Source organism: Lissotriton helveticus, chromosome 6 (assembly GCF_964261635.1).
Source record: "Lissotriton helveticus chromosome 6, aLisHel1.1, whole genome shotgun sequence".
In the NCBI taxonomy this organism is placed as follows: Eukaryota; Metazoa; Chordata; class Amphibia; order Caudata; family Salamandridae; genus Lissotriton; species Lissotriton helveticus.
The window spans coordinates 1,121,060,746-1,121,074,578 of record NC_136067.1 but is presented as its reverse complement, the minus strand read 5'-3'; the positions used below and the strand labels follow the sequence as shown (position 1 = coordinate 1,121,074,578).

The window sequence follows — 13,833 nt, the reverse complement described above, 5'->3', positions numbered from 1 at the left end:
TAGGGATCAGGCCAAAGGTGCAATGTGCAAAGGTCTGCTGTAAAAGATTCCAAGTGCTCGTCTCCCACGCTGCCGGACCTCCAAGAAGCTTTCATGGCATTGGCATCAGTCGCCCCTCCTCCGGGCCAGCAGGGATCAGCCCAAAAGTGCATTGTGCAAGGGTCACCTTTGACTTCCCATAGATCTGCGTGTAACCTTCATTCACACTGCTTCCCTCACAGTCGCACAGACTTCTTTTTACCTGTTGTAATAGTAAATTATATAAGTCAGACCTCAGGCCAGTTTACTGCTAATGTATTTTTTCACCGCTGCTTGACCACTATCTTCTCCCTAGTTTAACACCCTTGCCGCTCTGTCACGTATATCCACACATTAATCGAGCCTTTTATCATTCCAGCTATTCTTTCTTCTACCCACCAGTGCAATGTTGTTTTAGATTTCATCCATCAATCCATTTACCCTTCCATTAATCTTTTCATCCTTTTGGCCCTTCCTTCTTGTTATAGTTTATTTCTTCCATTCATATGTTCTTCGTTTCACTCTTCCTTCCAGCCCTCTCTCTCTCACTCTCAGTAGCAAAAGCATTGTTGGCTCTAGTGCAAGGAAGGAAATAGGCCCATCTGCTATTTGAATGATAACATACATTAATAAACAGGTTTCATTGAGCCACTCAGGCCTCTGGAGTCCCAGTGCCACATCACCTGCTGCACCACTTGACACCATACCTCTGCACAGTCTTTCCTTCTCCCATCTGTTTATGGTTTGGACCCCTTTTACTGTGACTGGCTTCATATCTGTTATGGTTTTCCCTGTCTTAGGTTTTTTTAAAACCATTTGTCTGCAGAGCTGGAGAAAGAACAGTCTCATAATAAGTATGACAAATTGTGTCAACGTCACACCCACATAAGCTGGGAAAGCAGGGGGTTGATGACTCCACTGCCTCCATGTCATCTTTCACTTTCCAGAGGATATTCAGTAAGACTTGTATGGGATTCCTGGAGGAGCGACTGGGGATAAAACCGAACTGAGAGTCATGTATAAGGCTTGCGAGAGCTTTCATTAATCTGGTGGCAAGCACGTGGACAAAATATTTTTATGTCTGTATTTATTTAGGATATTGGATGGTAACTCACACATTGTGTCAGGACTTATTGGACTTCAAGATGTCGCTAACGAGAGCCCTGTTAAGTTCAGCACAGAGTCCACCTGTGGTTTCCGCCTCCTTAAAGATTCAGTAAAGCAGTGGTACCATTATAGTTTTTTCAGTTTATTGAACTCAGAAAAAAAGCTGTCCATCCCTGGGGCTTTGTTATAGGGCATGGCTGGAATCGCAGCTGCAATCTCCTCTTCAGTGATCTCACCCTCTAGTAACTGCCTATCCCATCCGACAGCATGGGTAGTCGGACCCGTGCTATGAAAACATTTTTAAGTGGCGGTTCCACAGTTACCTCTGCACTATATACATTCTCCAGGAATTGGGTAAAGGTCTCAGCTATGGCCTTCCGGTGCATGATCAGATCATCTTCCTGGTCCCTAATTGTGCTGTCAGTAAACGGCCTGCTATTTCCCCTAGTTCATAATGTCTCCACTTAAAGTGAGGTAGGGCATATTCCGCCTGTTTGGTGATGTGCGCATTTAGATCACATTTCGCTGTTTTGAGCCATCTGAGGAGTTGGGGGTGGGTTCCGACGTGTACTCCTGAGTCAAAAGTGTAGTGTCACGTTCTAGAGCCACGATTTTGTCCTGTTTCTTAAATGCAGAGTCCTGTGTCAAGTCATTGCTGATGATTGCTTTTCAGTTGCCCAGAGAATCAATATTGTAGCAACCGAAGGGTCATTAATGTCTAAGTACTGATGTAAGTCCTCAGCCAGTTTCTTTTTGTCTTCCGGTAGTTTGTAGTTGGACATATATAGGCACTAGCGTTTGACAGGGGGGGCAACATGACCATGTGGCTGTTCTAGGACCACCAATGCATGGTAAATGTAAATGTAAATGTAAATGTAGTATACTTGTAAAGCGCACAGCTGCCCCAGCAACGGGGCGTCCCGGCGCTGTATAACTCTGGGGAACCCGTCCTGGCTTTCCCTGTGGGATGGTCCCTTGCTGGGAGTCCCCAAGGTGGAGCCAGGCATCCCCGGAATTGGTGGGGCCGTTGTGGAGATTAGGCAAGCTAATGCCCAGAGTTGCCGAGTGGAACCCCTGATTAGAGTAAGCACCGAAGCGAGAATTATCGAGTCCGCTGACCAAGGTCCACGACCCTGCCGCGTCGGGAATTGAACCCTGGTCCCGGGCTGACTTCTGCTCTCAGGCCTGCCGCCTCTAACCAGTGAGCCACACTACTCCACACTACTCCATTAATACCCCACTCCATTAATACCCCACCTTCTAGTATTGTGCAGTCTCTCAGGAAGGCTATAGTGTGGTGGTCAATAAGATTGCAGTTAATTCTAGAACAGGTACCATGTAAAAGAAAGGAAAATGTATTCCATATCCCTCGGGTGTAGTAGGTGCCAAGAATCCACTAGGCCATGATTAGAAGGTCTTCTAATATAGCCCTATCTTTGGTGTTGGATTTGTCCAGTTGGACAGATCTGTCTATATCTGGATCCCAGATGAAGTTCCAGCTCCAGTGTGACCGAATTCCGTAAACTGTCTCGAGAGATGTGAAAAAAGTCTGCTCTGTTATTATTAGGTGCATAGATGGAGCCCACTATCATTGCAGCTTCCATGGTCTTTAATTTTATAAAGACGTATCTGCCCTTTGGGTCTGTCCACATTTGGTAGCTGGCATATGAGAGTGATTTCCGAAAGCGAATAGCCATCCCACATTTTTTGGGTGACAAGATAGACAGTGCAGCCTGGGGAGAGTTAGCAGTCCTGTTAAGAAAGCTGCTACTAACTACTGTACCAACCCAGTCACTCCTCAGTTTGTTCATTTAATGTAATGTGTCACTCCGTTAACATTAAGGTAAACAATGCAAAGGTTTGTGGGGAGTGATGCTCTTGTCATTGTGAGGGCCTTTTGGTAGTCACCAGTGGGCAGTGTTAGCTCAGAAATTGACCCTAGCAGGGAAAGGGAGAGTGGGGGTAGATGTCGAGACTCAGTACCTCATTGATGTAGGTTGTCTGAAAAAATATGAGTGGGTGTACGGATGGTCACAATACCTATGGTGAAATAGGTGTAGGGGACAAGAGGACATGCGTGTAAAAAGCATATGTAAAAGCAACCTGAAAGAAAAGGAGAAAAACAAGCAAGCAAAACGAAACAATGTGCAGTGTGCGATATTAAGGAACTCTATCAGAAACCAGTAATCAACTAAAGTCATTAGACAAGTGAGTTACTCCCTTAAGCTCAGCCACCTTGCACACCTTGTATACACTGGTCAGGAAAACTTTAGGCTATTTACAGGAATTATGGTGGCCTCTATATGACAGATGGATAGCTTTGAGGGGAGGGATTAAGTGAGCAGTATCAGGCTGATGACCCCGAAGTACATATTTCAATGCTGTTCTAGATCTACTGAGATTAAGATTGTCATAAACAACCGGCAGCCTAGGACCTGCCCTTTCCCCAGTGGACAGATCTTACCTAGTATTTGATGTCACACCAGCCAGCAGCAGCCTCTTCCCCGCCATTATTCTGTTTGATAGCCTTTACATTTTCAATGGAGTTCTCAGTTTCTCTCAGCCCCTATTATTCTTTGTGTTGGTATTTTTCTGTCTTTGTCCTCCCAATGCTTTATCACAGTGTCAAGATGTTGCCTTTCTGTGGTGTCATCTACCATGCGTTTGGTTGCCTGTTGCTGGTCAGTCGGACGATTGCTGGTAGTGACAATGGGGGTACTTCCAGACTTGGATATGTCCAAGCTGGAGGGTTCAAAAGATTCCAGGAAGAGTTTAAGGTCAGTTTGATCATGAAATTCCCTATCGTTGCCATTGATGATAAGCAGCATCATGATTGATTGATTGTAAGCAGCATTATAGAAGGCTACAAGTGGACATATCAGATCCCCAGCTTCAGTAGTGAAGGTCTCAGTGCCAGAAATTCCTTCCGACAGATCATAGTGTCATGAGAGAAGTCAGCTACGATATAGATTGTGCACCATTGTAGTTAAAGGGACATCTGCCATTACCAACATCTAGCCTAATTTTAATGAAGGAGGCAGGCCATGATCTGCTGAAGAGCCACAGGATTGTTTGTTGTGCGTGTTCATAGACGATGAGCGCATTGAAATTGTAAGAGTAGTACAAATGTGAGACCAGTGAGCTCCAGCAGGAAGAATGTGAGAACGTTTGTCATGTAATGTGATTCTGTCCCTTCAGGGGTACCAAGGAAGTGGACATTGTTTCTCCTATTGCAATATTCCATGCACACTAGTTTCCTCTTCAACACCCACAAGTCTCAGTCTAGGTTCGGGCGATCCTCTAGTGCTACTAGCCTGTTGTCCAAAATCTCAACCCTTTGTTTAGTAACATCTAAACAGGTTTCGAAGGCTCCCCGATCTTCTTGTATGCATTTCACTTCACTGGACGTGGTGCTTGCATCTTCTAGGATTGAATCAATAGTAGATGTTATGATTGTAAGCTCCTTCAGGAGGATTTCTAGTTTGATGTCAGCCATTGCTGATATGGGTTGTTTGTGTGTGCCTGACATCACCTCTATAAAAAGGAGTTGACAATTCAGCTTGGTCTTTTACATCAGGGCCGAAAAGTATCACACCATGAGTCTTATTGTAAGTGATGCCAGGTTAAGGATGAGGGAGTATTGCAGCAAATCTTATCATCCAACTGAAGGGCGACCAATAGGAAGGAGTTTCACCAGCATTCCCCTAGAGATGTAGAAGGCTGTGTCTCTAGACTAACCGGCATACAACAAGCTCTTTTTTATTTCCACAGTGTGTGTAGTTTAAGGTACCAGTGTGTGACCAGTGTCCAAGCTCACTTGTGTGATGATTGGTGAAAAGGAAGGTAGACCCAAAATCAGTTAGCGAACAGTGAAAAATTTAGGATTAGAAAATGCCAGTCTATGTGGTGCTCAGTATTAAGTATTGCAGCCAGGTCCAAATCAACCTCACAACTGGTCTCCGTGATGTCGATAACAGTAGTAGTGCGTAGTTCCAGCCTAAAAGGACTTTCAAGAGTTCATGGCAATAGGGCAATACTAGGCTTTGAAAGATGTGAGTTCCAGACTGAGATTTGACCAAGTTAAAATGTTGTGTTGCAGTAGGAATCGATTAATTTGTTTGCTATTCTTTTGCCTTTAATTTACTTTCAGTTGTCACTATGGTTGAGATCTCTGATACAGTCTCCTAATTGCTGGACCAGTATATGTACTGTTATTATGTAAACCTTTTTTTCAAGAACCAGGCAATAAGAACTTTTGTGTTTTAAATGCCTCGATGTATCATTATTGTACACATTCGTTTGTCATCAAAGGTTTATCTTTTTAGTCTACACAGTTGATACAGTGGGATTTGTGAAGGCAATGCTCGCATCTTTTAGAGACATACAATTACATTTGGAGAGAAGTCAGGTATTCAGAGACTGGTTAATAAAATCCATTCCTAATGCACCGCCTTTTCCTCGTCAAACAAAGGATGACAAAGTAAATCTCAGTTCCATTTCTTTCGCCTTAAAGGCAACCATGTGAAGAGTGCATGTCTGCATATAGAAATCTTACAGAGCATGAAAAACACATTTGAAGTCTGTTTAGTTTTCAGTTACCGTCGGAAGAGCTTCACTACACTCTTCATTGACAGGATATCTAGATGGTCAATTAATCTGCCCTCTGCAACCTTACACTGTCTGTTCTGGAGGAATTTTCATGTGGATGTGTCTGTAGGCTTAACCTGGAAAGTATATGTAACATTCCAGCCCACAGCAGAGCAGCCCAAAGTGTCTACCCTTATGAATTAGAAGGCTGTGTATGAGATGGTCAACCACTTCAAGAGTATGTGCTCTTTTCTAGGCATTCCCAAAACCTCTATACCCAATAAAGAGAATGCTTTGAACCTGTAATAAATTATACACTCATGCAATTTTCCCACACTGGCTCTAATCTGTGACCCTTTTGCAATGAACTCAACTTATATTTAAAACAATTCAATATACTCTGCGCCTGCAACTGTCTTCTTTACTTCAAGCAGTTAGTTCTCCTCAATCGTATCTCCAACTGGTCAATGCCACATGCCTTTGTCTTCCATACATGACAATACTTCAGGAATTAGAATGATGGCTTGCAGTGATATTAGTGTTGAATGTTTGCTTAAAGTTTCCCACCAAGTTCATAAAATCATTCACTCTGATCAATCACACTATTTTGCTAAGAGGGAGAAACACTGTGGTGGTTTCCAGCAGATTGGCAGTAATTCCCTATTACTTGAAATCCCTGGCTTCAGAAAACAAACACAACTTGAACCAACCATTCTCTGGAAGTTCCCCAGAAGTAGAAATCAATCCCACCTATAATTCGGACCGTAACCTCTCTACAAGCCTTCAAAAAACAACTCAAACACTTTCTTTGCATTAAGTTCCCCCAAAACATCCCCTGTCTAGATCAATTGGATGCTCTATAGCATACTCAGTTGCTTATAAATATCTCTGTATATTAACTACACATTCTCCTTCACTAGTTAGCTGTTGCCTGTGGAACAATGTTACCATAATGATACTGCATGGTTAGTACTCTAATATTAGAATTGGATGGGCACCAATCCCCCACTCCACCTATTGGTGTCTATGTAGTTCCTTGCTTGCATCCTGTCCTACATTGTTATTTATGTTGATCTTCATATTGCACAGAAGCTTACTCAAAAGTTTGGAGACCTGCCTTTCTACATGTTGTTGACGCCTTTTCTTGCACATTTAATTTGTTCTTTCCCTTCTACTCTCTATTAGCTGTATAAGTTATGCTGTGTTGTGGGACATGCTCTCATGCTTGTGTTCCCAAATGTGCTATATATAAAATTATAAATGAATACATAAATAAATTGTATGCATCAAAAGGTGCCATGGCATTTACTCCTTTATCACAACATTATAAAACGTGGGAGAAGAGCTTTCATTGGCTAAGCTGTAGCAAGATATCTAACTTAAATGTAGCCACATTCATTTGCTGCACAATATTTTAAAGTAACAAGGTGCAATGTTAAATTATGGCACTATGCAAATTCTAGTTAGCAATATCAATAACCTATTAACAGGCAAAGTATGTACAATTTCATATATGTTCGTTACAAAGAGTTTTTATATACTGGATGATTGTACACCAATACAGTGAGTGTTCTGTTGTTCACTTGCGGCAGGTATTTCTCAAACATTTACTAAAGACATTCAATATTTTAAAAAAATGTAGTGACTTTATGCAATGTTATCAGTTACTATAACAGCAGGGAGTTAATGCTGGGCTCCTGTGATGTACCCATTTCAATACTTAAACAGTCCCTGAATTATAGTTGTTTGTGGGGATTTAAAGAGGCAGATACATTGATTATTGCGTTTGACGAATGCAATACCTTATCTTGTTTAAAGTGCCAATGTGCTTTCCCTGTAGCAATAAACATCAACCAAGAACCAAAGAAAGAAAAGCAACAAATGCTTCAAACATGACAATGTAATATCATATACCACAATAAATTCCAAATATCATTAAAGAGCCCCAAAAGAATTAGCAAATACAAACAAAAATTATAAAATATAAATATTCAGTTTTTCATTCATGTAGACTTTAAATTGTGTATGATAAATTGTTTCATTATTTTGGGGGTTAGGTAAAAACATTTTTAGACTCACTGAACTGCATTTTCCAAAGAATCCCATTCAATTAATTTTGACATAACAGCCGCAAAAAGTGCAGCTGATAACGGTGGAGCTAATGTTTTTTTTTAAGAAGTAATTCCTGCACCCCTGTCCGATACATGCCTTATTCGGTTCTCAAGCAGAAGTGTCTGGGGCTGTCCCTAAGTCATTGTTATATTTGTTGAAAATGCTGTGTTGTGCTTCATGCTTGTAGGACATTGCTTATTACCAAGCCTTATCTGCTGAACAATTGCAGACTGATGCAGCCAGAATTCAGCCCAGTGCCACATCAATTCAGGATCACTATGAGCCAAGGCTCGAGTCAGCTACCAGTTTGAAACTGGATGACCTGCAGCGGTCGTGGGAAACTCTGAAGAATGTGGTAAGTCATAATATTGATAACTCAAAAGTAGTGCTTCGAGGCCAACTCACAAAATGTTTAAATAGATTTTGAAGTAGTACTTTAGCAGTACTCCTTCACGCACTCACAAGTACCTCTGTAAACTGTGCCCAAATGTCCAAATCAATAGTAGTAAAAGTGCAAAGAGGGCCCATCCCTTTCTATTTGCATATTTTTGTCTATATCACAAAGGCATTTAAGATCCCATGAAGTAGACCCACAGTAGCATCACTTCTTGTACTCTTAAATGTCTTTGTGAATAGGCCACAATACGTCTTAGCAATTTTGTTTTATTTATTTAACAATTCATGTAGTGCTTCTGCACTATAAGTTAGTAGTGTACTTTACAATTAAAAAAATAGCACAAAACAGCATTGATGTTGAACAAAGTAGAACATTGACTTATTAGCCAATTTACAAAGACATTTATGAAGGTATGAAGTTGTGATGCAGGAGAACTAGTTTACATCCATATAAATTAATTAGGGCCTGATTACGTTTTTGGCAGTCCTGGAGCGGGCTGCCCTGCCAGTGCCCCGCTCCAGGACCGCCAAACCTGTAGTCAGATGCCTTCCAGATTAGGAGCTTTCTCCTGGTCTGGTGGGCAGTCCTTTGGCGTTCCCATGCGGATGTCAATGAAAAAAAGGCACTAGAATGGGAAAGCCAAAGCCCGTTCCTGCACGACATGGACTCTGCAGTCCATGCTGTGCAGGAAAAGGGGTGAATGCACACTTGGGGCACAACATGTGCCCCCCTGCATGCTTCCCCATGGCCTAAGGCACCGGGGGGCCCTGGAGAGCCCCCATAGTTGTCTCACCACCAACCTTTTCATGGCAGGCTCACGCTATGAAAAGGCTGGCAGTGAGGAAACCCATAATATCCTTGGTGGTGCCGCAAGTTTTCTACTTTGAACAGAAATTTATGGTTTACACTCGTTTGAGTGGACAGCGCAGTGCATTAGGCTCCTGGAAAATTTCCCGGACATTTATTTTGCTTCCAGCCTAAAGGTCTAGCAGGACCTTTCACCTCTTGCACACAATGTAGAATCTAGTTAAAGTGTTTCATTTAATGTCTTTTCCAAGAAGATTGATTACCTGAGTGCACACGCTGCTGCGTTTATCTTGCAGCAGTACCACCAGCATATCACTGCCTCTCACCGCTGCAACACCGCCAGGGAATAGGGGTTCCCCGGTGGTTGCAGCAGGCCTGTGGCTGTCTGACCACCAAACTCAAATTAGGGCAGCCAGGACCTCAGGTGTGGCGGTCGCTCCCGTGCCACCGCAAACCCATAATCACCCCCTTAATGAATTGGGTCTTATGATGCTGTGTCCGCTTCCTGGAATTATAGTTTAGGCCTAGGGTAAAGGGCCCACATTGCCTCAAACCTCTAGTTAATGTAAGACTATTGTTACAGGCCTTTTTGACTGATGACATCATGTTTCTGCTAAAAGTTGTTAGAAATTGCTTTCATTTTAATAAAGGAATATCTTTTATTTTTTGTATACCACACAAAGGCTTCTAATATGTTCAGGGGCTTGTTAATCTGCAAGATAGATAAATTCCTAAGCACTCACCGGTGATCTGTGTGTAATTAGCAACCTTACAGCTTTGCTTCTTGCTCAGTTTACTAAGGCCCTCATTAGGATGTCAGTCGGAAAAGCCTCCTACTACAGGTCAGAAGCTTTCTGACCGACATCTTTGGCTTGAATTCCAGTCGCCGTATTATAAGCCCAGCGGCCAGTCGGAAACCAAACATAATACCTTGCGGATGGCGTTTCCACCATCGGTATTATGATGTTGGTTTCCAACAGGCTTTCCATGTCAGGCTTTCTGACATGGAAAGCCTATCACAAAGTGACTTTGGGGGGCCCCTAGCAGGTCCTCCCCTTCTTGTGGCCTCAGGTTGGGGGCCGAGGGGGTACCTATAGTGCCCCCCTCTGTAAGTCACTCATGGTGCCTGCCACATGGTGCAGGAATTTCCACTGACTCCCCTTTCTCTATAGGGAACATGTGCTGCTGACGGTTTCCGTCCGCTGCACAAGCTCCCATAGAGAAATGGGAGTTTGCGAACACACCATGTGCGGTTCCATCGAAATACGGTGTTTGGAACCGCTGACCTACATTCGGTCGGTTCCCATACCAAGACAGTGTTGATCGGAGGCAACTCCGACCGACATCGTAATAGGGGCCTAAAAGTCTTTTGTCTTCTGTTATTTGTAGAAATTGTGTTGGGCAGCCGCGGCCTATGCAGGTAAGAGTGGTGGGAGCAGATGGGGGGGGGGGGGGGTCTTTTCGACAGACGACGGGGGAAAAATAATTATTTATTTCATTTTCCTTCGTCTGTCGTAATTCCTCCCCACCCGGCCCCACTGCAACACTGCTCTTACCTGCACTGGCCGCTGCTGGTGTTGGGTAATTAAAAACAATTGGCACACTGTGGAGAGCCCACCTTTAAAATTCCTAGTTTTATTATGTTGCTAAAAACCTTGCACTGTTGGTCTTATGTGCATTTCTAGCTTGCAAATTTGTAAGTTCTGTTCTGTAGTGAAACCTCACTTATTACATTTAGTAGCTTAATAAGGATTCCCTGGGCCGTACTATGAGTAAGCTTAGTACCCCCTTCTTTTTCGTTGGGTGAGGATAGGTTTAAATGGGATTCGGTGAACCTGTACACCCTGAACCCCACCACCTTTGCATCAGCTGTGCTAATGATAACTGCAACCCTACTTTCCTGTCATTGAATAGATGGCTGCAACTCCATATACCACTTGATGTTGCAGACTACAGTATGTCTCTGTTTTCCTTCTAGATAAGTGAAAAGCAGCGCACATTGTATGAGGCTCTGGAGCGCCAGCAGCGATACCAAGACTCTCTTCAGTCTGTATCAACTAAAATGGAGACTATTGAAGCAAAGCTGAATGAGACCGTGGAGTCCTGCAAGAGCCCAGAGAGTCATATGGCAGAACATCAGGTTACTAAGAGTGGCTTCCATTTTAAAGAATCATTTGCCTTGTAGCACTGCATTAACGCTATACACCAATGTAGGTCATTTCAGTTCCACTTTCAAACACTTTTTTGATAATCACTGGAGGGAATGTTGTGCAGTATTTGGATACTTGAGGTACTTAAGTTTTTGAGTCCTTGCTTACTCAGGGGCAGAATGACACTTCTCAGTTGCCACACTGTTTACTACGTAAACAATATTCCATTGCAGTTGTGCTTGGAAGTCTGTTTTTGTCAACATTGTTGACATCTTTATGAATTCCTTAGTAACACTCGACTCATAGCTATTAATATCAGGGGAGAGATGGTGCTACTAATTATTGTAAGTGGGACACTGACAGTCCATTCTAAAATGATGAAGTACCTGCCTTTCGGCAGCTTCAAGATTTTTGATGAAGCCCTTTGTTATTTTTGATTAAGCGCCTGTGGCAAAGGTCCTCATTTCCACTGTAAAATGTATTTTCCATTCACAATTCCTCTGGTTAGACCTCAATTCCTCTCGTTAGGCCTAATTTCTTATCCAGTATTTCACCTGGAAAATCCATCTGATTTCAACAGGTGGAGTCTCTGTGTTAAAAATATTTACCTGCATACCTGCAGTGTTCTCAGTGACTCGTAACTCTCACAAGGCCAGTAATGTTTGTCACTGGCTACTTGTAAATTAACAGATGGCTTGTAATTGAGCCCATTGGTATTTTAATTGCACAACACATTTTACATCACCCCACCTGTGCTTTTACTGTCAACAGGTGTAACAGATTGGGGCTTCATAAAATACTACTGCCTTTGCAATACTGGCCAGTTTCCTATTTCCTGTTTTCTCTTCAAACATTATGTCGTGGATGGGACAGACCTGCTTCACTGTAGCTGTGCATTGCTGCCACTTCTTTTCATATTTTTTTTCCTTCGATTTGAAATGGTCAGTGTTGTCTGAAGTGTGAAATGTCCTTTTATGTCCTTTGTGTGCATGACATGCATGTGTTTGGTTGGTGTTTGGAAGCACACCAGGATGGAGACTTCTCATGTATTCTTTTTTTCCAACTCATTCTAAAATGAAACCTGAATAAATTTGAAATTTAGTGATTGGATGCAAGACAGATTTAATGTGTTAACTGTTTAACCATGTTTTTACGAAAAGTCACTCGTAATTCTTTAGCGAGTTGCATTTTCTTCTTTTTAGTCTTGGGCACATTGTTTCAAAAGTAAAGCATGTTTTACTGTGACCTTGCATTTCTTCTGTTTGAAGGCACTGATGGATGAGATTTTAATGTTGCAAGATGAGATCAGCGAGCTTCAGACTTCCTTTGCAGAGGAGCTGGTCACTAACTCACTGGACACAGACACAGCTGACCAGTTGGCTTTGCAGTCCACACTCACTGTACTGGGAGAGAGGATGGCCACAATCCGGATGAAAGCTCTAGGGAAACGGCAGTTACTTGAGGTATGAACATTAAAAGAAGTCCAGTAGTTGATGCCTTTGGATTATTTTAATATTTTGAGCATTGACTGCCTGTCATTGAAGGTAAAAAGAAGAATTTACCATGGGGAAAATGTTCACTTATGCAATCCTGCTCTTATTTTTATTCTGAGAGGTTATGCTTTCAAGGTCTTTTGAACTTGCCAACTTGCCACAGTGATGACTATTTTTGATTTTAGCCACGAATTGAAAGTTGTTGTTCATAAAGTATTTTCAGTGATATGGTCCAAACAAAGCAAAGTGAATGAAGAACATTGTTGAGGATAGTTTTCAGCAGCGAAAATTCACTTCTGTGTAGCTTGTGGGGTTTTTTTGTCTCCTATTTATGTGAACACGTTTAACTAAAGGCGGCAGGACTTGCTTGAGTGTGTGTCTTTTGTATGTTGTATGTGTCTTGTCAGCTGTACAATGCAGTTTGTGAGATCACAAGCAGCCCTACAGAGGAATGTGGTACATACGAAGGGGTCAGAGAATATTTCTTTTTAAAGCATCAAATGTCAAATAGAAACATTGCGTATCTCAAATTATAACCAGTCCAATGATTTAATGCATATTTTATTTTAGCACATGGGTGAGAGGAAACTTAGCATCAATCAATAAGTTCCGGAGATTATTCATTCAGAAAAACTTGTGACGAAAAACATAGAAAAATTCCTTAGAAACGAATCATATATATAACTTGTGTCCATCAAAATTATAGCATAGTATTTACATAGTTATATATCAACGCGCTCTAAGTGAGAAGGAAAAGGAGGTAGTTAGGTGGGATAGGTGTGATGGGATAAGTGTGGGGACTGGGTAAAGGTGTTGTGACCATAACACAATCACAGTAAGATTCAGTACGACCTTTAGAGTCTAATTTAGATCAGTAGTTCCATATATCTCTTTAACATAGGATGTATGTTATTCCATTTATTTTCTCCTATGTTTAGAGGAATGGTGTAGTCTGGTCTACGTTTCGACCCCGCATGGTGTAAGGGTTAGTAGAAACCTCATTCTGGGGCCTTCATCAGGACATAGATAAAACAGGAGCGCCTAAAAATAATGTAATTAGAATGAATGTATCGGTCCACTATGAAAGGTCTACAATACACAAGGACTGGATAAAGATTAAATACATACTTTATATTTGGCCATCCAGTGACCATTGGAGTAG

At 42.1% G+C, this 13,833-nt stretch overlaps 1 protein-coding gene across 1 annotated transcript in view; it reads left to right on the top strand.

The window, feature by feature from the left end:
- The window catches only part of SYNE1 (spectrin repeat containing nuclear envelope protein 1), a 2,361,447-nt gene that overhangs the window by 1,632,375 nt on the left and 715,239 nt on the right, over window positions 1-13,833 (top strand). Inside the window, exons 92-94 of the mRNA XM_078648775.1 lie at window positions 8,012-8,179; window positions 11,007-11,168; window positions 12,447-12,641. Of these exons, the coding sequence (XP_078504901.1) occupies window positions 8,012-8,179; window positions 11,007-11,168; window positions 12,447-12,641 (525 nt within the window). The remainder of the gene's footprint in view (window positions 1-8,011; window positions 8,180-11,006; window positions 11,169-12,446; window positions 12,642-13,833) is intronic.